The 26,846-nt window shown below is 56.5% G+C and overlaps 1 protein-coding gene across 1 annotated transcript; it reads left to right on the forward strand.

Moving 5' to 3' along the window:
• The first annotated feature begins 240 nt into the window (after nucleotides 1-240).
• On the forward strand, nucleotides 241-21,641 carry Celf5 (CUGBP Elav-like family member 5). The gene is given in 13 exon segments (XM_038319948.1): nucleotides 241-385; nucleotides 6,426-6,457; nucleotides 6,459-6,515; nucleotides 12,772-12,820; nucleotides 13,307-13,435; nucleotides 14,916-14,995; nucleotides 16,115-16,261; nucleotides 17,061-17,202; nucleotides 17,282-17,428; nucleotides 18,247-18,309; nucleotides 19,451-19,531; nucleotides 21,081-21,224; nucleotides 21,514-21,641. Coding segments are annotated over 13 exon segments (1,344 nt in total).
• Nucleotides 21,642-26,846: the final 5,205 nt, after the last annotated feature.

Genomic DNA, 26,846 nt, shown 5'->3' on the forward strand with positions numbered 1-26,846 from the left:
TCACCCTTCACTCCCTTTTACACCCCCCCCCCCCCCACTTCCAAGGCCTCTGGGCCTCAGTTTCCCTACCCCGGGCCCCGCCCGTCCCCTGCAGTTCTCGCGGCAGCCGCGGGAGCGCTGTGGCGCAGTCGCGCGCAGGCGGGGCCGCTGACCGAGCGACGCGGCTGCACCGCAGCTCCTGCCCGGGCCTGGCCGGTGGGCGGCAGCGGGCCGGAGCGCCCCGGGGCGCGGCCCGACGGCATGAAGGACCTGGACGCCATCAAGCTCTTCGTGGGCCAGATCCCGCGCCACCTGCACGAACAGGACCTCAAGCCACTGTTCGAGCAGTTCGGCCGCATCTACGAGCTGACGGTGCTCAAGGATCCGCACACCGGCGTGCACAAAGGTGGGCACCCTCGCCCCGCACCTGCCCCTGCACCCCTGCACCTGTCCCTGTGCCCCTGCACTCTGCCTCCTGCATTTCTGAGGCCCTTTCTGTTTCCCTCTTTCTACACCTGCACCCCCTTCTTAGTCCCCTCACCCTTCCCAAGCACCTGAACCCTCTCGATCCCTCCCCCACACCTCTCCTTCTGCACCCCAGCATTCCATCACTCCCTTCCCTTCCCCTGCACTCTCCTCCGTCCTAGGAGTGCCGTTCTCGATCCAGCTGCCCCCTCCCGTCCTCCGCCCCCTCGCCCTCCCTCCTCCCCATTCCCTCCTCCTCCATCGCTCTCCGTCATCTCCTTCCATCTCCCTCCTCTCCCCGGGCATCTTCCTCTCTCTCCCCCTCTCCCTCCCATTTCTCCCATTCACTCCACCACCACTCCCCCGTCCAACCCTGTGCCAGAATCTCCGTGGACCCCCGCCTCCCGGTCCCCCACCCCTACCCAGTCGCTCTGGGTCTCTCTGGCTGGGACAGGAACTTCCCACTTCGGGACCCGGATTCCTGCTCACAAAGCCGGGCCAGCTCGGCTGCAGCCGGACACATGTCCAGAACCTCAAGCTGAGCGGTAACTAAAAAGACACGGGGGCGCGAGGAGGTTGAGGCTGCAGCCCAGGGGACGTAGGGACCCGGGCAGCTCTCCCTGGGTGGTGCCATCTTTCTGATCTGCGCCCACCCTGGGCTCAAGTGGAACCTGGCGGAATCAGAGCTAAGGCCGAGACAATGAACGTGAGGTCCGCTAGGCAGAGCCCAGATCCCGGGTGACGAGGACGCGCGTGGGTGGCGTCGCCGGCAGGTGGTTCAAGAACCTGGCTTCCACTCCCTTGGAGGCTTCTGGGAGGGGACAGGGTCGCCCCACTCTGCTCTGTCCCAAGCCCCAGTGTCTGAAACTGGTTGGCTTTGACCAGCTCTGAGGGCAGGTGTTGGGGGACAAGACCTTGGTCTCCATCCTCAAGCTGGACGGGGCGGGGGGTGGGGGAGGAGAAAGGAGCTTAGCTTCCGGATGGGCCTGTACCCACCTATGGAATGAATGACCGGACCAGTGACTGAGCGGTGAACGAATGCACAGTCCGGGGCTTCCAGACGGGCCTGAGGCTGAGGCTGGTCTGCTTCCTGGGAAGGGAGGGAACCCTTCCACACCCCAGCGCTTTTCTCAACAACCTCATTCTCAAATACATGAGACTGGGGATTTAATTCCCACCAGTGACCCAGACCCCAGAGCTTGGGGTCCGATTTAAGAACTCATTTTTAGAAACTTATGTTTGGAACCCAAAGGCTGCCTACGTGGCACCCCAATCAGGGCTTGGGGGGCAGTGATGAGGTCTGGGTCTCAGGATAACACACGGGTGCTGGAATAGGGGCCCCTCATCTTCGCTGGGAATTTCAGGCAGGAGACAGGGGGCAGCAAGGCCCGAGGACTGGAGTTATTTTCTTTCTGGGAGATGTGGGCATCTGGGAGTCTTGATATTTTGGGACATTGCTTGGGAGGTGGGAGTTTGGGTGGCAGAGGGTCCGAGGAGGGTTCAGTTGGCAGGGACCGGAGGACTACAGCTTGCCAGGCCCCACCCGAGTGAGGAGGCGGGACCCCACAGGTCAGGGTCTTCTATGTTTGAAGGCCAGAGACAGTGGCACACACCTGTCAGCTGGAAACTTGGGGTACTCAGGCAGGAGGATCAGGAGTTCAAGATTATCCTCAGCTACATAGCAAGTTCAAGACTAGCCTGGATTACATGAGACCCTGACTCAGGAGAGGTGGATCTCTTTGCTCCTCTGCTGTGTGACTCAGCCAGTGGCTGTCCCTTTCTGGGCTTTGGGATAATGGAGGCAGAATGAGTGGAACTGGGAATTCTTGCACACAGCCAAGAACCTGGGACCTCCTCTAAATATTTCAATGGCTTTGTTTCTGGGTGCACTTTCAAGATAGCCCACAACAGCAGGGGTGGGATTCCAGGGAGGACTAGGTTCCTAAATGCTGCAGAGAGTCACAGAAGGGGCAGGAGGAGAGGGAAAAGGGGATAGGGGCACATTGACCCTGTGAGCCTCCCTGGAGGCATCCAGCATGTGAGGGCCTCCCTCAGCCAGGGTTCAAGATAGAACCTGGGAGCTGACCTGGGGTCCTTCTGCCGCCAACCTCCAAGAGAGGATAGGTTGTCTTTGGGGTCTCTCTGGCCCTACATGCCATATGCATTTTCATGTTAATGATGGCATTTGCCTTAGAGTGGCTCACTCTGGGGGGATGCTGCAGGGCGGCTGGGCGGGGGTGGGGTGGGGTGGGGGGGAGGCGGTTGGCCTGCTGTTACCATGGGAGCAGCAGTGGCTGTTGCTGGCAGGAGGATGGGGATGTGGATGTGACAAGCAGCACTGGGGACACATGGTCTGGCACAGGTGTGGGAGGAGTGGTCGTCTCTAGGCCACAACCAGGCGCTCTCTTGAAACACTACAATTTCAAATGAGGCACCATCCAGCTGTGTGCCTCGGTTTCCCTAGCTGCCTAATGTCTTGGAATCTCACATCTCAGAGGAAACCATGGGGAAAGAGTATAGGGTGGTGAGATTTTTAACAAACCATGGGCGGAAGGCCTAGGCTCCTGTGTTCAGGCTAGAGGTATTTGCCAATGGGGAAAAGTGTTCTTGAGGCAGAGAACACCATGTGCAGAGGTCCAGAGGTGCAAGGCCCTGGGAAATCTCCTCAGGAAGGAGACTACTGTGTGCTAGAGTGATCAGGCTTGTCTCAGAGACAGGATGCAGGCTGGAGAGAAAGAACTGGCTTTGCTAGGAAAAAATGCATGACGGTGGGTGTATGGGTAGGTGGATGGATGGGTGGGTGGATGGATGGATGGATGGATGGATGGGTGAGTGGGTGGGTGGGTGGATGGGTGGATGGATGGGTGAGTGGGTGGGTGGGTGGATGGGTGGATGGGTGAGTGGGTGGGTGGGTGGATGGGTGGATGGATGGGTGGGTGGGTGGGTGGATGGATGGGTGGGTGGATGGGTGGATGGATGGATGGGTGGATGGATGGATGGATGGATGGGTGGATGGATGGATGATGGATGGATGGGTGGATGGGTGGATGGATGAATGGATGGATGGGTGGATGGATTGGTGGATGGATGGGTGGGTGGATGATGTCTTCAGATCTCATGGAAATGTAATAATTGTCACCCTACCTTCCCCTGGGGTAAGTGAGGTGCACTCAATATGGGGTTCATGCATATGCTGAAGAAGTGGCAGAATAGGATTCTGGAAGGTTCGGGGTGAAGGGTCCACTTGTTTTCTGAGGAATGATGTCCCAGGTTTGACCACAGCCTCTGATCCAGTTCTAGCAAAGGGAGGGACCTGTGTATTGGAGAAGCAGAGGGAGGGACAGGCAGGGCTGTGGCTGGAGGGTAGACTTGGGCCTTTACTCTGAGGAAGTTGGAAGAGTGGAGGGGGTTTTGTGTCATGGGTACCTGTGCTTGCTGATTCAGGGAGGAATGAACTGGGGGCTGAGCTTGTGTTTCAGATTGTGGGTGGGGGCCACTCAGGCTTCTCTTCTTGGTGACAGGGCGGGGCCAGGTGGTATCAACAGGACTTTGTTCTTGCTGTGAAGTGAGTTGTCAGCTGAGCAGCTGAGATCCCTAGTACTCAGGAGGCTGAGGCAGGAGGATCATCAGTCAGGCTAGCCTTGGCTGCAGAGTGACCAGGAGACCGTTTGCAAATAGGTGGTTGGCAGAGATGGCTCAGCCACTCAGAGCGAACACCACTCACTTCAGGGACCTGAGTTCAGTTCCCAGCACCGTCAGGTTGCTCATAACCATCTTCATCAGTGCCTTGTGGGTATCCAGGAGAACCCTCTGCCCGCCATGGGTACGCTACGGTCCCCATAGTAAATTGACGATAAAAACATTTAATGTAGTCCTCTCCCGTATCCTGGAATTTTCTGCACTCGGGAATCCTTAGCTGTTCACCCCCAATTCCAGCTCAACAGGCAGACGTTTCTGCCTTGCTGCATGTCTCGGGGAGGCTACTGTGCCTCTCTGAGTCTTGATTCACGTAATACAGCATCCAGCAGTTTATGACTCCTGAGCGGTTGAGTTGGGGGGGGGTTCTCTGTTGAGGCAATGGCCACCACCAAGATACAAGCCAACATGGCAGCACCTCCAACCTTCATGGTCTAGGGGGGCAGGTATTTGTTAACCATTGAGAGAGAAGCCCTCCATGGCTTCCCAGGGCTCTGACTTCCGCGGCTTCTCTGCTTGTCCCCCAGACGTCCCCGGCTCCCAGCTCCGGGTGTCTGTCTGTTTCTTCTACACCGGCTTTGTTCCTCATTCAGTCTGCCCAGTCGCTCAGGGTCTTGCCTCTTTCTAGTTAGCGGAGAGGGGGGGGGAACAACACCGACCTCTGGCTCCCAGGGCGGACACCGTGACCCAGCACTGAGTTCAGATCGGTGGGCCCAGTCTCGGAAATCAAGGAGAGCACTCCTGAAGAACCACACTCATGACTGTCCTCCGGCCTCCGCGCATGCGCGTGGCCTTTAGACGAGTGTGGCCAAAGTGCCCAGGAACTTGCTAATACAGAGGGACGACTTGTTCCTGTGTGGGGTTCAGCCGGCAACTTGCCGGAACCCCACCTCGCCGGACCAGTGCGGCTCAAAGCTGGGGAAAGAATACGGGGACCCGGCGGGGTGGGGGTGGGGGCACGGGGTCCCCGACGCGCTTCAGCACCGCGGAGAGCGGCCCTCGGCTGCAGGGCCCATGGTCTCTGGCTGCTCCTCCCTCCCCTTCCCTGCTCCTCCCTCCTTCTCTTCGTCCTTTTGGGTTTCTGATGCAAGGCGAGTATGTATGCATGCACGTATGTGCAAGTCTCTCTATGTAGCCAAGGATGACCTCGAACTCCTGGGTGCTGGGTCGATGGCAGCGAGTTCCAGGCTGCCGGGTGGACTTGTTACAGAGACCAGGCAGTGGTGGCGCATGCCTTTAATCCCAGCACTTGGGAGGCAGAGGCAGGCAGATCTCTGTCTGTTAGAGGCCAGCCTGGTCTACAGAGCGAGTTCCAGGCTACAGAGAGAAACTCTGTCTCAGAAAAAAAAAAAAGAAAAAAAAAAAAGAAAGAAACAACAATAATAGTCGGTTAAAATAATACACCCAGGGTCAGCCATCGTGATGTTCCCAGCTGGACTCCCTCTGTGAGTGCTCAGCCGGCCATGTGTCCCCATCTCCCACTGCCTCCACCCAGCACCCACCATGTTCCTTCCTGTGTATGAGTCTATCAATGTCAGTGACCAAATACACAGGGCAGTGCCTGCCACGTTCCTCGTGTGTCCCCCCTCCCTGGGGCAGGACACGCAGCTTCCCTTTTCATGGCTGTGTGTTATTTCTCCACATGAACGAACATGCCCCATGTGTGAATCATTCATCATCAACCATCAACGGGGTGACATTTTCATGGTGGCTTTTGCGGATTCCAGTCCAACCACATCTAATTTGTGTTTTCAACTTGTTGGGGTGAGCTCTCTGTCCAGAACAAGATGGGCGGGTTAGAGGGGGCCACGTCATGGCTTCTGGCTTTGACCCGGAGAACTTGCCTGACTGCTGACCTCCAAAGCTCTGCCCACAACTCTCCTGAACCCAGAGCTGCAGGGATCTTCCTGCCTCCACTTCTCCAGCTCTGAGGCTGCAAAAGTCTCCCCAGTCTGAAGTTCTGATCCCCTAATATTCCAACTCCCCATTCTCTCCCGGGTCCTCAGCACGGAATAATTCACTTCCTGTGTCTGATCTCTTCTGCTCTGAGCATTTCCTTTGAGGAGTCCAGGCTGGTCTGGTCTTTTGCGATTGGCTCGGTGACACCAAGGCCACTGTGGGGTGTTTGAAGCCTCAGTACTGTTTATGCCTGAGTAATACTCCATGTTGTGGCTGACCCTGATGGGAATTTCCACTATGCTGGGTGCCCAGGTTGCCCCCAACCCTGCCTTTGGGTCCATGGCGTCCGGATCTGTCTCCTCTCACACCCTATCTCCTCCCACCAGGTTGTGCCTTCCTCACATACTGCGCCAGGGACTTCCGCCATCAAAGCCCAGACTGCTTTGCACGAGCAGAAGACCCTGCCAGGGGGTGGAGTCTTCCGTGGAGTGGAGGGGACACTCTCAGCTGTGGGGACTAGAGCTGGGCGTCCCTGTGCCTCTGGACTCAGAGAAGAGAGAAAAAGGGGACCTAGGTGTGAGCATCTATTGGGCACCTCTTGTATGCGGAGCTCTGTGCATCACAGGGAGTGATGGTTGTGTGGGCCCCACCAGGCCTGTCAGAAATACGCCTTACTGATGGGCACCAGCACAAAGGGCCTGGTGTGGGGGCTGCGCAGTGGGTGAAGATCCAGGAGACCCCTTGTGACTGGAGCGAGCAGAGGGGTGACGCAGAAAGAGGGGAGGAGGATGTGAGGGAAGGGAGTAGGCAGGGCTTTCTGGCTACAAAGGAGAGACGAGAGTCTCTCTTCCCCACCAGAAACAGGAACGGTGGATTTGGTGTTTGCTGGGACGCTAATACCACACTTGGGGCTGGGAACTTTATGAAGCAGAGATTGTTTAGTGCACAGTTCTGGGGTTCAAGGGCAATGCACTGGCATTGGTGTGGCTCTGGAAAAGTACTCCTGGTGGATGATGTTGCAATGGGCAGAACATCTGCAACAGGTGGAAGGCTAGGGCAAGGGCCGGTACAGCCCCTCTTTCTGTGAGCACATGTGCATACTCATGCAGTTGCGAGTGTGTGTGCATGGGAGTGCATGTCCGTGAGTGGGCGTGCATGGCAGTGCGTGGCTGAGTGGGTGTGCAGGGCAGTGCATGTGCACATTTACCTAGAACCACCCTCCTCTCTCTTTAACACTAAGATGCATCTTGGCAGTTAATGGATAGCTACTGAGCCCCCACAAGACCTCTTGTCTCTGCCTTCCTGGAGCGGGATTCCCAGTGTGCACATCACACGTGGTTCTATACGTGGGTGTGGAGGGAAGAATCAGTTCCTCCCGTGTGTACCCCAAAAGGCTTTGAGAAATTCATAATGTTCTCAGGCCTAGACATTCCCTTTCACACAATTCCACCCACCCACCCATCCATCCTCTCATCCATCCACCCAGCCCTTTGCTTTGGGGAGGAGACCATGGCTTCCTGGTGCCTAGCAGAGCCGAGCACACTACCCCCCCAGGCATAGGGATCCATCCCTGTTCAAAACTGACCATGTCTCATTCCTCCTCTGCCCCTGTGGGGATCTGGTGGTCCCTCCCTGTCCCCACTCATCCCTGCAGGTGCTCCTGGCCTCTCTGCCTGGCTTTCCTCTTCTTGTCAGTCTGTCCATAGATCTTCCTCCTCACACAGGGGACCGAGGCTGCTTGAGTTTCCGAAACATGGTCACATTCACTGTGTACTGTCAAGGTGTTTCTGGTCCATGATGTCAGGTGGCGGGCACTGTGGCTGGCTGGGTGTGAGGGTCACGAGGAAGGCCGTGTGGCCCGTGAGGGGTTAAGCACTGTGAGCAGCAGACTGCCAAGAGGAGCAATGTCTTGACAGATGCAGAGGGGCTCAGTGTCAAGATGAGGGGTGTCTGACTAAGAATGGAACCAGATGGGCTTCGTTGATTGACCGCTTAAGAGTGCACATCGCACCAAGAGTGACTGGTCCTCCCGGGGTGACTGCACACAGCACACTTGGCGGTCACACTGGCATGTAAAGATACGACCCAGTTGTGAACTCACAATACCCAGGGACAGACCCTGCTTAGAACAGGAAGAAAGAGAGAATATTCTCAAAAAATGTTAGCCAGGTGGTGGTGGTGCATGCCTTTAATCCCAGCACTCGGGAGGCAGAGGCAGGAGGATCTCTGTGAGTTCAAGGCCACCCTGGTCTACAGAGCTAGTTTCCAGGACTGCCAGGGCTACACAAAGAAACCCTATCTCGAAAAGCCAAAAAAGAAAAGAAAAGGGCTGGAGAGATGGCTCAGAGGTTAAGAGCTATTGCCTGCTCTTCCAAAGGTCCTCAGTTCAATTCCCAGCAACCACATGGTGGCTCACAAACCATCTATAGTGGGGTCTGGTGCCCTCTTCTGGCCTGCAGGCATATACACAGACAGAATATTGTATACATAATAAATAAATAAATAAATAAATAAATATTTTAAAAAAAAGAAAAGAAATTAAAGGTAGAAATTCATTTAATACTAGATTTTATTTTTACAAAAACATTCCCCAAATCCAGCATTTTAGCATGAAGTAGGTGGGCGCACCAGGAGGGGATGCCATGTCTTTCTCCTCTGACCTCACTCCTCACACACCGACTGCTGTGTCTCCTCAGTTTGTGTACAGTGATTGCTACATGTAGCCCAGGCTGGCCTAAACTCACAGAGACCCGCCTGCCTCTGCCTCCTGAGTGCCTGGCTCCTGGTAGAAGTTTTCTCAGCTGCCTGTGGACTGTGCAGCCCGTGAATCGCGGTTGAACACAGGGGAGTCTTGTTCCAAATTGTTCTAAACAGAGTTCCCATCCGTAGAATCTGACGTCAACGTAAGCTTCGCATTTACGGGCCTTACGATGGAGGTAAAGTTTGTCATCCACAGTGCCCGTGGCTGTACTGCTTGGTTCTAGAACACGCCACGGCTCGGTCTGGCACATCCTACTCCACAGACACAGCCATGTGCCTATAAAACTACCAGGAATAGCACTTTGTGGCCAGATTGGGTGGCCCCGAGGACGGGGCTGGCAGCACCCTCAGGACCCACACCTTCTGTGGTCCTCGCAAGGGGTGGCCTTCTGCCACTGAAACTTGGAAGTTCTGAGCTGATGACATTTAACCTGAGAAATTGATGCATGTGTCATGGCCATAATGTGTGGGACTGTGAAGACATGGAACATTCTAGTCTGGAGCCAGCTGCCTTTACACTGCAGATCTGGAACATTCTGGAACTTGAGACCAGCTGAGATGACATGCTTGGAAATTAAGGACCTAGAATGTTCTGGACAGGAAGCCAGCCACCTGTGGGATGCTGAGGACCTAGAATGTTCTGGACAGGAGGCCAGCTGCCCATGGAATGCTGAGGACCTAGAACATTCTGGACAGGAGGCCAGTCGCTGTTGGTACACTAGGAACATGGAATGTTCTGGGCCAGATGGCAGCCACCTGTGGGACCCTGGGGACCTGGAATGTTCTGAACCGAAGGCCAGCTGCCTGTGAGATGCTGAGGACCTAGAACGTTCTAGATCTGAGTCCAGGGGGCATTCTAGAGTGTGTGCAGGCCTGTAGATGTGTTCCCACTACAGCAAACCCACCCCCAAAGATGTGTGGAAGGACAGGCATGGCCCTGAGCTGTCAGAGGAGGAGGACCCAGCCACACTGCATCAGGATACACCAAGCCTTGACATTCTGGGTCTGTCTTCATTGAGATCTGGAGTTAGTATCCAGCCACACACCTCCAGCCCTCAGTTTCCCCACAAGCCAGGTCAGCCCAGCAAACAGAAAGACTAAGGCTCAGAAGCAAAGACCATTTGCTTGAGAATGCTCAGCAGAGGCCTCACTTGGCAATCAGGGGTCTGGATGCTCTGCCCCCCCCCCCCACCCCTGCCAAGGGTGTAGGCAGGATTCTCCAAGAGTGCACTCTTACAGGGACCTGGGGTCCTGGCCTAGAACCTTCATAAAAAGTCCCAGGATCGGGGAAAGAACCAGGCTAAGAGTGAAGCAGGACACCCAGGGGGACCCGCTATGTTCACGCATGTGCCTGTGCACATTCGTGAAGGACCCACCCACTAGGCGGAGGCTCCCAGAACCCCCTTGCCTCCTCCTCCCAACTGAAGGCGTCTTCCCGCGCTTTTTCGCTTTTTCTCATCTGTGTAGTATTCTACAGTATGATTCATCCATCCAGTCTGGGGCTTAGGGTACATGCTGTGGGCGTCAATCTGACTAGCAAAGGGTGGCAGATTGGGGGACGATCCAGCATCCCCCTGGAGCCCTAGGGAAGGTGGTAGTTTTGAAGAGGGGCAGGAGAGGGAGAGGTCCCTCTGGTGGAGGCCTTGAATCCTGCGGTGAGAGTCTGTAACTGCAGCCAGGACGCAAGGATGCCATGGCAGGGTTTAGGGTAGGTGAGGTGCTCGCTCCTGGTTCTGGAATCTTCCAACTGCAGGAGAAACCTGCAGGGCCCCGGCTAGTTCGGCTGGGATTGTCCGAAGGCTTCGGTTTCCCTGTCTGTAACACACATAGCTCAGAGATGAAATGGGTCCCGAGAGAGAACCCGCTCCAGCAGGAGACATGGTCTCCCCCACAGAACTCCTATCACTGCTTCAAAACCCACCAAAGATTTTCTTCCGCCGTGGTTGTGGGCAACTACTGGTGTTGTCCCACTCTGCGACACTAGTGAAGGTCCTCCCTGGGTTGCCCCAAATCTTACTCACAGGAGATGGTGTTGGGTAATGTAAAGAAAAAGAGGGACCAGGGAAGGGGCGGAGATGGGAGCTGCAGAAGGTGCAGGGGGAGGGCGGGTACCTGGGCGGGACAGATGGGGGAGGCAGGAGTGCGGGGAGACCCAGCTCCGACGCGCAGCGAAGGCACGTGGTGCGGGCAGGGACAGCGCTCCGTGGTCCTTTCTCCGTCACTGTGGGGTGGAGGGGGGACCCCGGGAGCGCTGGAGACTAAGGTCGGCAATGGGGTAGGAGCAACAGAGCCGGGCACACCCCTCCCCTGCCCTCCCGTCCTCTCCCCTCCCCCCTCTCGTCTCTAAAAGATTATATTTAAATCTCTTTTGTGCGCCATGAGATCCGAACTCGGAGGCCCCCCCCACCCCCGAAGAGGCGGTTTCCATGGCAGCGACAACTGCCGGCTTCCGCGGGGTGAATCAGCGTTGCCATGGCAACCCCATTTTCATCTGCCCAAGGTGCTAGGGAGGATGGCAGAGGGGGAGGGCTGGCGGGGGCGTGTGGGAGGGGCTGTGGGGGGCGGAGAGGCTAGATCTAGGGGACCCCTCCCCTGCTTCGTCCCCCCCCACACCCCTTCTGTGCGCCCTGACCCCAGAAGCGGAACTATCCGGTTCAGATCGCCTCCCCCCCACCCTGGAGTGGGGTGTGGTACCCAGGTGCAGAGGGGATGGGGTTGGGGGGAATCTGTTTGTTTTGGGGGGCAGGGAGCAGAGCAGGTAGTGCGGGTCCCTGTGAGGGTCTTAGGGGAGGAGATGGGCTCCCAAAGTGGGGGCGAGAGGAGAATTCTGGAAGGGGAAGGGACCTGAGGAAGTCGGAAGCACGGGAGGGGAAGGGGTGTGGAGAGGGGTGGCAGGGAGGGGAGGGGAAGGTAAGAAGAGGGGTGGCGGGGAGGAACGAGGTGGGTGGAGAAGGGGAGAGGTGAGAGGTGAGGAAAGAGGGAGGGGAGTAGAGGGATGGGGGAGGGGAGCTGTGCACTAGGAGGGCGAGGGCCTCTCATCTTGGGGGGGCCAGCACTGGAGGGAAGGGTGGGTGTAGGTGAGGGCGTTGAGGGAGGAGGCCAATGTGGAGGGTGCGGGGATCGCTGGGCTGGTCCGGAACTGTCAAAGAGGTGGGCGCACCCTAGCCGGGAGGTCATAGGGCTGTGCGTAAAGGGGTAGCCTTCTTGGGCCCCTCCTCCCTTACCCCTAGAGTGGGGTGATGCTGAACTCCCCCTTACTGGGGAGAGAGAGCAGAGACAGGAGGCAGCGAGGAGCCCTGAGGAAGGAGGGATCACTGCTGGGACTTTTGAGTTGAGTTTTGACGTTGACTAGGAGCTGACTCGTGTGAATCTCCCAGTCAGAAGGATGACTCCGTCCAGGGGTAGGGGACCCATACCATCAAGTGCCATTTTCTGGGGTGGGACGCCCAAGAGCCCAGAGCAGTGGGTCCAGATACCACTTGGCTACTGAGCAGTAACAAACACTCTCAATCATTTTATTTGTTCGGGGGTCTCTGGGCTAGCAAAGGCAATTGAAATCCTTCAGAATGAGTCCTCCTGCGAGTCAGCAGCAGTTATCCCAGGCTGCACCCGAGGACTCTGTCCAGAGAGTAACAAGCTCTCTAGCACCGAAGGTCGCAGCTGTGGCTTCGTTTCCAGCATGTTCTGTACTGGAGGAAGTCACTCAGCCAAGTCCAGACTGACTTCTTGGAGACAGAAATCGCAATGGGAAATCTACACACAGGGCTCGGGGAAACACCGTCATTTCCAAAGACAGTACTGGTGGGGGGGATAATTATTATTGGGTTTTGTACGCTAGCTAAGAGTTTACCGGTCAAGGCTCCCCGGCACTGGGCTTGGTTGCTTGGGTGTGTGCCAAGACAAAGGGGAGCAGCCGGTGCCTGCGCCCCACTCGGTCCTCTGCCACCCTGACTGTGTTTTCCCTTTCCACAGATGGCGCGGCCAATCCAGGTGAAGCCGGCGGACAGTGAGAGCCGTGGAGGTAGTAGTAACCTCCCCGAGGCCGTGGCCTCTGCAGCCTCAGGGTTGAGGCTCCGGCCTGCTCCATCTGCTCCCCCAGAGTTCAGACACCCCACACCTTTCCTGTTCCCTCACGGGTGCCCGAGGGCTGCAGACTTAGGGCGTGGGGAGAGGTGTGGGCAAAGCTGTTGGGATGCCCTGTATACGTAGGAGCTCGGTAAAGCCCAGCATTTCCAGTCCTTGTCACTCTGTCTGTCTTGGCTGTCAATGGGGACAGGTAGTAGACCCCCTCTCGCGCGATTCTGACTGTACCCCAGTCTTCCGTCTCTTCCTCCCTGACGTCCCCTCCTCACGTCTCTACTTCCTCGCTCTCTCATCCCCGAGCGACGGGAAGCGACTGGCAGCGGGGCGGCCTGAGCAAAGGTCCTGGGGCAGCACGGGTCAGGGCTGAGGGTCCGCGGGCCTAGCGCGGGCTCAGCGGGGCCTTGGGCCGGGGATCCGCCCACAGGGGACCGGAAGCTGTTCGTGGGCATGCTCAATAAGCAGCAGTCGGAGGAAGACGTACTCAGGCTCTTCCAGCCCTTCGGAGTCATCGACGAGTGCACAGTGCTGCGCGGACCCGACGGCAGCAGCAAAGGTGACTGGCAGGAGATGGGGGAAGAGCCTCGGGGCGGGGAGGGGCTTGGAGGGCCCGCAGGCGGGGCATCGGTGAGGACTCCCCCTTGCGTGGTGGGTGTGACTTTAGGAAGAGCTCCGCCTGAGTGGGCGTGGCCTGTGGGAAGGGGTGGGGCGGGTGGGGTGGGTTTGGAGGGGGATGGAGTGTGCGCCGAGGATGTTCATTCTTGAGCATTTTCATATCCTAGTCCTGAAGTGGAGGGAGGAGAGCAGAAAGACGTGGGGGTGGGGAGGGGAGGGGAGCCGAGCACAAGGCTGTCTTTAGGACCCTGTGTAGGAGCTTGGTACCGCCCACCTGCCTTCCTGGTACCTGTCACTTGGTATTTTAACTGTGGCTTGCAAACATCCATGTGTCCATTCGGTTGGTGCTGTTGTGTCCCTGAAGCTTGGTCCTCCGGACTACGGCCCAGGCTTCTCAACTTCTCTCCCTGAGTGACTCAAGTTCTGTCTGTCTTCCTGTGTCTATCTGTCCGTCTGTATGACTGGCAGACTGATACCTCCCTGGATCCATGGTGTATGACCCTGGCTGAGGTACATCTGCCTCGGTGGCCACCACATGACTGTGTGTGTCCGTCTGTCTGGCCAGCTGCCATGATCCACAGGTTCCAGTACACCCTCTGCATCCTGGAAACCAGGGCTGGTGACCCTTCAAACATTTGTCTCACTTGTTCTAATGGGACCTTCTGGGGCCCAGCCTGCATCTGAAAGTGTGTGTGACTGCCTGGGTCTCAACACAGTAGCTGGCAGCTGAGCTGACTTCCTATTCTCTGATTACGTGATGGATGGACAGACGGACGGACGGATGGATGGACGGATGGATGGGTTGGTAGATGGATGGATGGATGGATGGATAGACGGATGGATGGATAGACGGATGGATGGATGGACGGATGGATGGACGGATGGATGGGTGGATGGATGGGTTGGTGGATGGATGGATGGATGGGTGGGTGGGTGGGTGGGTGGATGGATGGATGGACATATGGACGGACGGATGGATGGATAGATGGATGGATGGATGGATGGATGGATAGACGGATGGATGGATGGGTGGGTTGGTGGATGGATGGATGGATGGATGAGTGGGTTGGTGGATGGATGGGTGGATGGATGGACAGATGGATGGGTTGGTGGATGGAAAAACGGCAGACAGACTGACCCACTAGTGGTTGGGTGGGTGGAGAAACAATAGGTGAAAAATGGGTAAATAAGTGGAGGCAGATGACTGACATCCTGTTTGTCTAAATCCACTGCTGACATCGACATCTCTGTCCCCGAAAGATGACGGTGTGTCTTGTCTGTTGGGGCCTTCTCTGCCCTCCCCATGTCTGTGTGGACTCCTGTCTACTGTCTTTCATGAGCAGCAACCAAGGACTCTGTCTCCCCCTTGTTCCCCGCCTTCTACCCCTTCAGTCCCTCACCTCCACCTCCCTCCCTCCCAGGCTGTGCCTTCGTGAAGTTTTCTTCCCACACAGAGGCGCAGGCGGCCATCCATGCCTTGCATGGCAGCCAGACCATGCCGGTGAGTGAGAACTGCCCTTGCTACCATGGCGGGCGGAGGAGATTGGGTGGCCGGAGCGATGGATAGGGTTGGTGGTGTGACCCCCTCTCAGACTACTTCAGACAGAGGGCAGAGGCTGTGCTCAAAGCTGTGCAACCAGTGTCCCAGTGCATTTTGGGGCATCTGGACAACGTGTAGAGACCAAGGACTCCATTCTAGGGTGGTTGAAACCCACAGTGGGCACCAAGAGAGAGAGGCTGCTAGGCTATTTTCATAGATTCTCTTAGGTCAGGTCCCCCCTGGGTGGCTGAGGGCTGCTCTGAAGAAACTGTATGGAGACAGTGGGGGTGCTGGAGACCCATTAGGCCAAGGGGAAGTGGGGGCCAGGTGTTCATGGTCCCAGGTGTAGAACCACCCAGGTATGGCTGTGGTCTATCCCCAGGGAGGGCTCCCAAGGGTCTTCACTATAGGTAAGCTGAATCCCTGGCCTTACAGCAGCGGCTGTGTCCCTAACATGGTTGGGCAGGTTCAGGTCACCGCCAGGCTGACTCCTTCACAACCAGAGCCCAGGAACGGGTTGTCTGTCCAAGGGGATGTCTACAAGCAAGGCTAGGAGCATCTGGGTCCACTCACCAAGAAAGACCTGGCTGGACACTGGTCCTGGATTAAACTCTGGATCCTGGCCCCCAGTTCTTCATATACTGATCCCTGAGACCCCACTGAGCCCCAGTTCCTGACTTAGTTTAGGAACATGAACCATCAGCCTTCATGGCCCCTGGCGATGGGGAACCTCAGCTGGTCCCAAGTGTGGGCTGTATGGTACGCCGCCCCAAACTCCTCCACTGTCCCTCTCTGACCGGATATAGTTACAGCTAGGACCCCCAACACACCGCTGTCCCATACGTGAACCCTGGACCTGCCGGCTCCACCTCACCGTGGCTATGGCCACCTCACCGTGGCTATGGCCACCTCACTGTGGCTATGGCCACGTCACTGCACTACCAGGCCCAGGAGGAGAGGCCTATGCACATCTCGTGTGGTCCTGGCTCTTCTGGTTGTGGATTAAGTCACGGCTGACATCTCCACTCTCATCCACGGGGTGCCCCTGTTCTACCCCAACACTGCACGCTGTCTTTACAGGGAGCCTCATCCAGCCTGGTGGTCAAGTTCGCAGACACGGACAAAGAGCGGACTCTGAGGCGCATGCAGCAGATGGTTGGCCAGCTGGGCATCCTGACTCCATCCCTCACCCTGCCCTTCAGCCCCTACAGTGCCTACGCCCAGGCTGTGAGTGATCCCCGCATGTGGGCACAGAGTCTGGGACTCAGCCACTCCCTGTCACTCATCCCATCCAACCCGGAATCTGGTCCTGGGCGGGGCTGAGCCTCACACCCAGCAGGGTGAACTGAGCCGCAGTCCCAAGCTGAAAGCCTAGGTCTTGACAGACAGCTCTAAACACAGCCACCCTGACTGACCCCCTAATCCCAGATGTACCCCAACTGTGGGAAGAAGGCTAATGTCTCCACTCAGTTTGACCCAAATGGCTGGAGCCTGGATCCCACCATCCCTAAATCTGCATTTGGTCCAGCTCTGGGTAATCCTCAAGGCTGATCCCAGGCTGAGCCTCAGGGTCTACTTGCCTTGTTCCTGGACAGATCTGGCCTTAATCTGTATCTAAATATTGGAGTTCTGTTTCTAAACAGAGTTCTTAGTCAAGGCCAAGCCAGGATCCTATGCTGATCCAGGTCCCATACCCTAGACCAATCCGGGATTCCAGGCTAAATCCTGATCCATAACTGAGCCTCAGTTTCTAATTTAGCCCGGAACCGAGACTGAGCCCTGATTCCAACCTCAGTCCTAATGCCTGGCTGATCCCCAATCCCAGAATGAACTTCGACCCAAGTATCAGCCTCCATTTCTGAGCCCGGAGTCTTGGCCTTTTCCCAGGCCAGCTGCTAAAGCTTACTGAACCCTCTCGCTGTGGCCGACTTTCCCCGAGCCCAGCTCGAGCTGTGCACCCAGCGGGGTCCTTCCCCACTCCTGAGCTGCGGTGGGGCCGGTCCCACTCACACCATCTCTTCCCCAGCTCATGCAGCAGCAGACCACAGTGCTGTCCACCTCCGGCAGCTACCTGAGCCCCGGCGTAGCCTTTCCTCCCTGCCACATCCAGCAGATTGGCGCCGTCAGCCTTAACGGTCTGCCTGCCACGCCCATCACCCCCACCTCCGGTGAGAGCAGCTTCCCAGAGGCCTCGGGACAGGCAGGCAGCACCCTCCACCCCATATCTGACCCTTTCTCCCTCCTCAGGACTGCACTCACCCCCACTGCTAGGCACTGCCGCTGTTCCTGGCCTGGTGGCACCCATTCCCAATGGCTTCCCAGGTGTCCTGCCCTTCCCTGGGAGCCACCCTGCCCTGGAGACCGTCTATGCCAATGGCCTCGTTCCCTACCCAGGTAACTTGCAGTGCCTGGAGTGGGCACAGCAACTGGGGGACACACCGAGGTCCCCACCGCATGACATTCAGGGCAGGGCAGGACAAGAGGCATCTAGACAGGTAAGGGAACAGGAAGAGGCCGAGAAGGAGGCTACATGAGAACCATGTACCAAGCCAGCTCTGGGTTCAAACTCCATGTCAGCAATCTAGCCAGTTTCCCTAACTGGAAAACGGGACAGCTGAAGTCCAAAGCTGGGGGTGGGTGGGTGTGGGGGCAAGGGGCATTTGACTAGTATTAGGCTCCTGTCTCTCCTTGTTTGCTGAGATGTAGTCCAAGCTGGCTTTCAATTTCCCCGTGAAACCCAGGCAGCACCTAGACTCCCTCTGTAGCTCAGGCTGGTCTCAGAGTCGCTCCTTAGCGACTAAGGGCGGTCCTCTTGCCTCCACCTCCCAGTGCTGAGGTGACAACTGGGGCCGCTGCACCTGAATTAATTCTTCTGTAGTCAGCTAAGATTCTGGACATTGTAGAAATGGGGCAAGGTGGGCTGAGCTGCAATGCTAATGACCCAAACCAGGAACTGGGTGCACTATGGGACTTTGGGGGTCCCCACAGGTTGGGGTGGTCTGGGCAGGGGATAGGGTATAGGGGATGACTCTCGTGAGGGGTTTTCCTTGGTGCTGAGGGGTGATGGGCACACAGATTCTGTCATTTGCTCTCCGGGGGCCCTGGGCAAGCTCATATACACCTGTTTCCCTGGCTTGCCAGTAGAGGGTTAACACAGAAGGGAAACGGAGTGGTTGTGGATGTCAGGACTCAGTTCCTCCTCTGCCCCACAGCTCAGAGCCCCACTGTGGCAGAGACCCTACATCCTGCCTTCTCCGGAGTCCAGCAGTACACAGGTAGATGCAGCCCCGCCTTGACCTGTGGCAGACAGTCCCCGTCAAGCCTATGCCAACTGTGACCACTCACCTCAGGGTCTCACACCCTGCCTGAGGCCCTTGTCCTTCGCTCGGTCTCTCTACCCCTCTGTGGGTCCCCTAAGAATTGTGCACAGGTCCCTTAAGCCTGGTGCTCTCTCTGAGTCAGGGCCTGACCACCTCCCCAAAGCCAGGGCTGCATCTGGCTGTTCTCTGGATATAGTCCTGTCCCACCCAACTGTGAATCTGATCCCACCTCTTGAGACATAAGCCCACCAGTGCCTCGCCCATGAGCCCCACCCACTAGGGTGAGTCATGGCCCTGTTCTCCATCATGACCCCCACCCCTGTCTGTCTTTAGCTCTAGTCCCTACCCCCAGGGACCAGGACATGGGGGCAGAGCTAGGGCCTGAGGAGTGGGCTCAGGGCACAAGGAGGCGGAGGTGCAGGGCCCCAGCTGATGAGGAGCCAGGATGAAGGGCAGAGGCAGCGCGGGGCAGGGACATCGAGCAAGGGGCAGGGCCCATGCTCAGCCATGGACTAGTCCCTCTGACTGTGGCCTCATTCCTTGTTTTTTTTTTTTTTTTTTTTGCTGCTATGGCTCTGCCTATAGTTCTACCTTTATTCGGCCATACCCCAGCCCTGAACCTCGTGCAGCCTCTGCTCTGGCCCTGCCCTGCTTGTCCCAGTAAACACACACACCCTGCCCCCCGCCCCAGTTCTGGCTGTGCACTGGCCCGGTTCTGGCCCCAACCAGCCTTTCCCACATTCCTGCCCTACCCCATCCACGTTCCCACCCTTCAGGTCTAAATGCTGTCCCTCAGTCATGCCTCCACCCTCACTATACACCCTCCCAACTCACCCCTCAGCCCCGGGTCCTGCACCTTCAACCCCGCAATTCCCTCTAACCTGGCCCCACCACTCAATGCAACCCGGGCTCTCTGCCTGGACCCACCCTTTACATCAGCTCCGCCCTCTACCCTGCTCCGCCCCTCACTAAGCCCCGCCCCCACCTGGACCCCTCACTCAGCCCCGCCCTCTACCGTGGCTCCGCCCTTCATTCAGCTCTGCCCTCTGCCCTGGACCCTTCACTCAGCCCCGCCCTCTGCCTCTGCTCTCTGCAGCCATGTACCCCACCGCGGCCATCGCGCCAGTGGCGCACGGCGTCCCGCAGCCTCCGCACCTCCTGCAGCAGCAGCGTGAAGGTGAGGCGACCCCTGCCAGCCCCGCCCTCACCTGCACCGCTGACCTCGCCCCTCCATGGAACAGCGGCCCTTGCGGTTCCCATCCCCTATGGACAAGCAAGGAAACCCCATTTTTGGTGCGCGTTTGTGTGAGGAGGCATCTTGGGTAAACTGAGGCCTTCCAAGTGAAGCCAAGCCTATGGAGGGCGTGCGGGAGGAAGCAGGAATCCGGAGTCCATGGAGGTATCTTGGGTAAACTGAGGCCTTCCCAGTGAAGCGCGGCCTGTGGAGGGCATGCGGGAGGAAGCAGGAGTCCAGTGTCCTGCAACCTAGAGCCACTCTCATCATCTTCTGGCTGGGCACGTGGCCAGTGCCTCAGTTTCCCTATCCGCTGCTCAGGTGTCCTGTCCCCGCCTGTGTAGGCCAGGGGGCATTAAGAAGCTCCTGGTGTCCCCTCCTTTACCCACTGCCTGTGGAGCAGGAGGGGCTGGGGAGAGGTGAAGCAGCAGGCCAGCCCTGTGGCACGTGTGCTGGAGAGGAAGGACCCATCCTCACTCCTGGCATGGAGGAGCTGGGCTTGGAGCCTAGTTCTGGCCTTTGAGGGGTAACCGATGTCCCTGGACTGTTCCACTGTGGGCCACATCTTGTCTCCCAGACACTGTGTGGCTAAAGCCACCAGGAGGACATTTTTATCTCATTGCTGGGAACTTCCTCCTTCAACTCCAGGCCAGGATGGCTCAGCAGGATAAATGCTAGCCATCAAGACCCTGAGTAGTTTGGTCCCCAGAGCCCACATGGAGGAGGCTTATGTAGGTTGTCCTCTGACCTCCACACAGGCACTGTGGCACATGCGCCAGCTAAAATTAGACAGACAGACAGACAACCTCTATACCTCTCAGCTACAGCCCTGCCTCCATCGTCTGAATTCTCTCTCTCTCTCTCTCTCTCTCTCTCTCTCCCTCCCTCCCTCCCTCCCTCCCTCCCTCCACGTGTGTGTGTGCACACGTGTATGTTTGTGGGTGTATTTGAGACTAGGTCTCACTGTCTAACTCACACTAGACTCATAAACACAGCAATCCTCCTGCCTCAGCCTCCCAAGTCTCCGGATGACTGACATGCGTGTGCCACCATCTTGGCCTCCAGGCTTTGAAATGTTGTCAGGGGTGTCTTCGACAGCACAAGGCCCACAGGGTCACTGCTGAAGCCTTCCAGCTTCCCCCATCGCCCCACCACCTGCCTCCACTGACCTGGCCTGGAGGCGGAGGCTGCAGGGCATGACATGGAATTTTGGGAGTCAGTCTGGGAGGTGGAGACCCTTACTTGTAGGGTTCAGGGTGGGGAAGGAGAAGTGATCTGGGTTTGGTCTGTAGTGAGCACTGGCTGGGTGAATGGCATATGGGAGGGATCAAGACTCTCCAGGTTCACCTCTGCTCCCCACCATTCTATCGGGGGGGTGTCTCAAGAAGCCCCCCACTGCATCCACAGCCAGAGACAAGGACTGGACCCCAACCCAGGGGGGGTCCACCTCCTCTCCTTGGGGGCTTTATGTCTTTCTCTCCCCCACCTACAGGTCCCGAAGGCTGTAACCTGTTTATCTACCACCTCCCCCAGGAGTTTGGAGACATGGAGCTGACGCAGATGTTCCTCCCCTTCGGCAATATCATCTCCTCCAAGGTGTTTATGGATCGGGCTACCAACCAGAGCAAGTGTTTCGGTGAGTGGACCTGCCTGGAATCCCCAGTGAGGGGCTGGGGACTTGGTCGGGCTGGAGCCCCGCCCAGAATCCCTAGTGAGGGGATGGGGGCGTGGTCAGGGTACAGTGCCTGCCTGGTGTGTATAAGATTCTAGGAAATTCCTCAGTACCACATCAGTGTTATAGGAAGAAAACAAGACTGTGGCCCTATATCACATAGGAAGTTTAGTGGACTGGATGGGGTGGAAGTAAGGTCCCCATCCCTAGGGACCACTGCCCCTCATCAACTCCAGTCACTTTGTCCCTTCAGGATTCGTGAGCTTTGACCACCCCGCCAGCGCGCAGGCGGCCATCCAGGCCATGAACGGCTTTCAGATCGGTATGAAGAGGCTGAAGGTGCAACTGAAGAGACCCAAAGACCCAGGACACCCGTACTGACCATGCCCACAGCCCCTCCGCGCTGTGGGCCTGGCCCCAGGTGAGCCGCCAGGCGGCCCTGTGCCCTGCCCAGCCCTGGTATCATTTAACCGTCCTCCTATCCCAAGCTCACTCTCCCAATCCTGGGGGCGGGAGTGATGCACCAAGAGGCCACCTGGGAATAAACCCTCCCCCCTCCCCTGCACCTTGCGGCTTGGGTGGCCCAGAGGGTGGGGTTCGCGAGGGGAGGCGGAGAGGAAGCTAGGCGCTCCCACCAAGGGAGCTTCCCAGGGAAAGTTCACTCCAGAGGTGGGTTTGTGGGTCTGGGGTATAGGGTGTGGCGGGCGTCTAGCCAATCCTCTGAAGCTGTTCCCGAGCCAAGAAGCCCTAAAACAGAGAGGAGACGTTCAACACACACTCAGGTCTGGGTCTCTAGGGGTTGACCTTGGAATGTTTGGCCCAGAACTGAAGCAGAGGAGATGGGGACCCCCGTCACAGCCTTCCAGTCCCCCACCTCTGTCCTCACCAGCTCCCACAGCCCTGTCTTCTAATTTCATGTCCAGTGCGTTAACAAATCCCAGAGCGTATGCCACTCACCATCTCGCAAAACAAAAAGCCAGATCTACCCCAAACAAACAAAAACCCAAATTCCAGTTCCCATCAAGCCACATTCTCAGCACATTCTCTGGGACTGAACTGAATTCTGAGGCAGCATTGCCTGTACACGGTCTCACGGAGGTGACAGCTCGGCCACCAGCAGCCGCCACCTACATAGTGCCCAGGAATACGTTGATTTCCTTCTTTTCTTTTCTTTCTTTCTTTCTTTCTTTTTTTTTTTCTAACCACCTCACCCAGGGTCTGGTAGAGCTCAGCAGTATTTAGTCCTTCGGTGTTTTTTTGTTTGTTATCTGGGTTTTGGGGTTTTATTTATTTTATTTTGGTTTTAATTAGGAAACCTGTCAATCAGGAACAAATCCCCAGGACATCTGCCAGGTCTTCACTTTTAACCCAGTGTCCTGGGCTAAATGTCCCCAAACTGATGGTGACTCTCAGAAACTGTGGTTTTGAAGACACTGGGGTTTTCTTGCCAGGACAAAAGTGAAGTGGGGCAGGGTGTTCTGTACCCCACTCCCCTCCCTTCTACTGTTCCCTAATGTCCCCCCACATCCTCCCTGGGTTGAGTGGTTCCGCTTCCAACTACCCCAGGACTTTTATGTAAATTACAGCCAAGTTTGGACACCAGCCCTCCCAGTGACTCCCCCATCTGTCTCCCTACATAGGCCCCCCCAATTCCAAAGCTACCAAGAGCCACATGGGGCACAAAATGTCCCACGGCATGTCATGGGGCGGACAGGAGTCTGAGCCCGGGTCTGAGGGGTCCATACACTGCCAATCTCCATCCGCCCCTCGACTCGGGAACACCCCCCCCCCGTCTGACTCGGTGGCTTTCCAGGCCAGCTAGTACCCCCTTAGCCAGAACCCCACTTCCCGTTCCCTGTAGCCGCGTGTGAGAGCACGCAGCATAGACTATGTATTTTTGGAGTATGAACCACAGGGGCCAAACAGCTCTGAGCCGGCCACGCATGGGACCAAGGACAGAAGAGGCCAGCCGGCTGGAGGCCACCCCTACCCCCCGGACGCCAAACCAGGACCCTGCAAACACCATATACCTCCAGTTCTTGGGGTCCCCACGGCTGCTACCACCTCCCGCGTCTAGGGCCCCCCTCCACACACCCCCTTCCTGCTTTCACAGCCTTACTTGGGTGACCAGGTGTCCTTAGCTTCCCACTGGGGAAGCCTCCTGCCCCCAGATTGCCCGCCAAGTGTCCCCTCCCACCGCCCCCGGTGCCCCCCACTGGCCCCTATGTCTCCCCACTGTCCTCCTTGTCCCCCCCTCACTGCCTCCAGCTGTTCCTCCCATTGCCTCCCATGTCTCCCACTGCCCCCTGTGCCCCACTGTCCTTCAGGTACCCCCCTCCCCCCACCTCCAATCACCAGCCTTGAACTGAAGGTCTCTACCGAGGTCGCCCCAAGTCGGTCGGACGTGGCCACACAGAGCGCCAGACCTGGTTGCTGGCACCGTGGACTCTACACTCTAATTTATTTTCTTCCATTTTTATCAGTCCTTTTCAAGACCACAAGGAAGGGCGGGGGGTTGGGGAGACTCTCACTAATAATCCGCTTCTGTTTCCTAGCTGGGGGATTGGGAAGACTTTGGTGGGGAGCCCCCCTGTATATTACCCCCTGCCCACGCACGCACCCACTGCAAAGCACAGAACCCTTAGTTTGGACATTCCACCAGGGGGAGGGGAGTCCGGATCCCTTCCGACATGTCCAAAAGCAAAACAGAAGAGATTTTTTAAAAATTAAGGTTTAGAAAAAGCAAAAACAGATTTTAAAAAATCCCTTTTTGTTTCTACCAACATGTTTGTTGACTTAGCCAAAACAAAGGGGAAAAAGTAAAAAAAAAAAAAAATCCCCTCCCCGATTCTGCCCACCTTGTTTCGCGTCCCTGGTTCTGAACATTCCTACAGTGAGACTGTGTTCCGTCCACGTGCGAGCGTGGCCCCAGGGTCACCCGCAGAGTGCGTGTGGCGTGCGCTGGCGTGCGCACCGTCATTCATGTTTACGAGCTGTAAATACATTTTTATACTCCACTCGAGAGACCCTATGTGATTTGTACGACGGCCTTTATTTCTGCTACAACGAATTTCGTGAAATCTCAACTTCAGACTGAATTTTGGAGACAGAAGAGAGAGGATGGGGGCAGTGGAGGGTGGAGAGGAAATGTGGGCGCTAGTCCCCCTGTCTCCTGTTTGTGTACAGAAGAGCTAGGTCTCAACGTCAAATCACCTCTCTTTGGTTTGGAAAAGAAAAAAAAAAGCTAAAAGTTTATTTAATAAAAGTTTTACTTGTTAGCAGCGATTCTCTCTCCCCGTGTTTTCCTGTGTGTGGCACATGGCAGAGCCATGTTCCTTGTCTGGGCCTGAGTAATAGCCCAGTGTGTGAATAAAACACTCTTAGGAGCTGCTTCATGCTGGCACACATCCTTAACCCCAGCAGGAAGCAGAGGCAGGAGTTTGAGGCCAGCCTGGTCTACAGAGTGAGTTCCTGGACAGAGTGAGTTTCTACAGAAAAAAAAAAAAAAAAAAAAAAAACAAACAAACCCTGTCTGGAACACACTCCCCACCCCCCCAAAAAATAAAAAGTTTTTTTCCATTTATCTTTATCTGGGCATTTCTCCTGTCATTTGGAAATGTGGCTCAAACGTCTGTGAACATTCACCAGCAAGTTTCTTTGTGGAATTGTTTCAGGATTCACCTGGGTGACTGAGAAGTAAAACTGGCCCTGCCCAGAATCCCCAGTGAGGGGTCGTGGGCGTGGTCAGGGTGAGTCCCACCCAGAATCCCCCATTGAGGGGCCCGGGGGCGTGGTCAGGATGGAGCCCCACCCAGAATCCCCCAGTGAGGGGCTGGGGGCGTGGTCAGGGGAGCCCCACCTAGAATCTTCCAGTGAGGGGCTGGGGTCGTGGCTTTGCTGGTCACCAGACAAGAGGGCTTTTGATGAACGGGCCCTGAGCTCACTCCACCTTCTCCTGAACACCCCGAGTTTGAATCCAGGTAAGAACCCCTCTTGGCAGCTGGGCGGTGGTGGCGCACGCCTTTAATCCCAGCACTCGGGAGGCAGAGGCAGGCGGATCTCTGTGAGTTCGAGGCCAGCCTGGTCTACAAGAGCTAGTTCCAGGACAGGCTCTAAAAAAGCTGCAGAGAAACCCTGTCTCGAAAAACCAAAAAAAAAGAAAAAAGGAAAAAAAAAAAAAGAACCCCTCTTGGCTGTGGAGCTTATGAGACTCAGTTTACCCCCTCTGAAAAAAGTGGATTGATGTGTCAGCACTTCGAGCCTCAACGTTTGCAAAATCAACGCCACCTCCACCCACTTCTCCAGCCCCTTTCTCCCAGGCGCCTTCTTCCCACCCGGAGGAGCAGCGTCTGTGTGTCCAGTAGAAATAATCTCATCAGACCAAAATAAACGTCCCCTTGGGAGAGACGGAGGCCGGAGGCCCGTGAGATGCAGAGCAGCCTGGGCAGCACCATGAAATTCGATCTGAAGACAGAATAATAAAGTGGAAAAGATGAGGCTGAGTGAAAGAAAATAAGTAAATTTTAAGATAAATTTCAAAGTGAAATTAAATTTTGAAACAAAGCAAATTCATTTCAAAAGATAATTAACTGGTTTTTCAGATAAACGACCTACAAAATGCAGGCAACAACCTGCACATAGAGTTATCACCTGTGGCCATGGCTCTGCATTCGCAGGACTGGGATACTTCCCAGCTACGAATCCGCTATGACATCATCAGGGCTGTGTGGAGGTCAGAGGTCAGAGGTGAATGTCCAGGTCTTTACCGGTTGCCCCACACTCTTTTTTGTTTGTTTGTTTTTTGTTTTTGTTTTGTTTTTGTTTTACGAGACAGAGTTTCTCTGTGGCTTATGAGGCAGTCCTGGAACTAGCTCTTGTAGACCAGGATAGCCTCAAACTCATAGAGATCCACCTGCCTCTGCCTCCCGAGTGCTGGGATTAAAGGTGTGCACCACCACTGCCTGGTCACTCTTGTTTTTTGAGACAGCGTCTTCCTGAGCCTGCAGCTCATCAGTTAGCCCAGGCTGGTCCACAAGCCCGAGTTCTCTTGCCTCTGCCTCCCACAGCCACACCTGGGTTTTGATGTAGACACTGGGGATTCGAATTCTGGTCCTCATGCTTCACCGGAGCCACGCCTAACAAGTTCCTCCTGGTCTCTGCGGGGGTCCCCCAGTTCCCCTATTACTGCCTCTGACCCTCAGTCTGGTCAGCCAGAGGGAGGTTGGGTGTCCCCCCGACTCTACCCCTCCTTCTACAGCTGGGGAAACTGAGGCCCAGATGTGAAAGGGCTGGGAGGCCTGGACTGTGACGTCTCTCTGTTCCCTCCCCTTGGCTCTCCATCTGGGGTGACTATGGGGGAAGCCAACCACAAGATGCCAAGGCAAATTACAGCTGGGGGTCAGGTGTGCAGCTGGGGGTCTGGGTTTCGACTGTGGGTGTGTGAGGCTGCACAGGGGTGTGGCTGCGGGGGGACATTGAGGCTGCGGGGGGCTGAGGCCAGGGGGGGGACATTGCAGGTGCAGGGAGCTGAGTCTGGGGGGGCATTGCAGCTGCGATAGGGTGAGTCTGGGGGGCATTGCAGCTGCG

Source organism: Arvicola amphibius, chromosome 1 (genome assembly GCF_903992535.2).
Source record: "Arvicola amphibius chromosome 1, mArvAmp1.2, whole genome shotgun sequence".
Lineage (NCBI taxonomy): Eukaryota > Metazoa > Chordata > Mammalia > Rodentia > Cricetidae > Arvicola > Arvicola amphibius.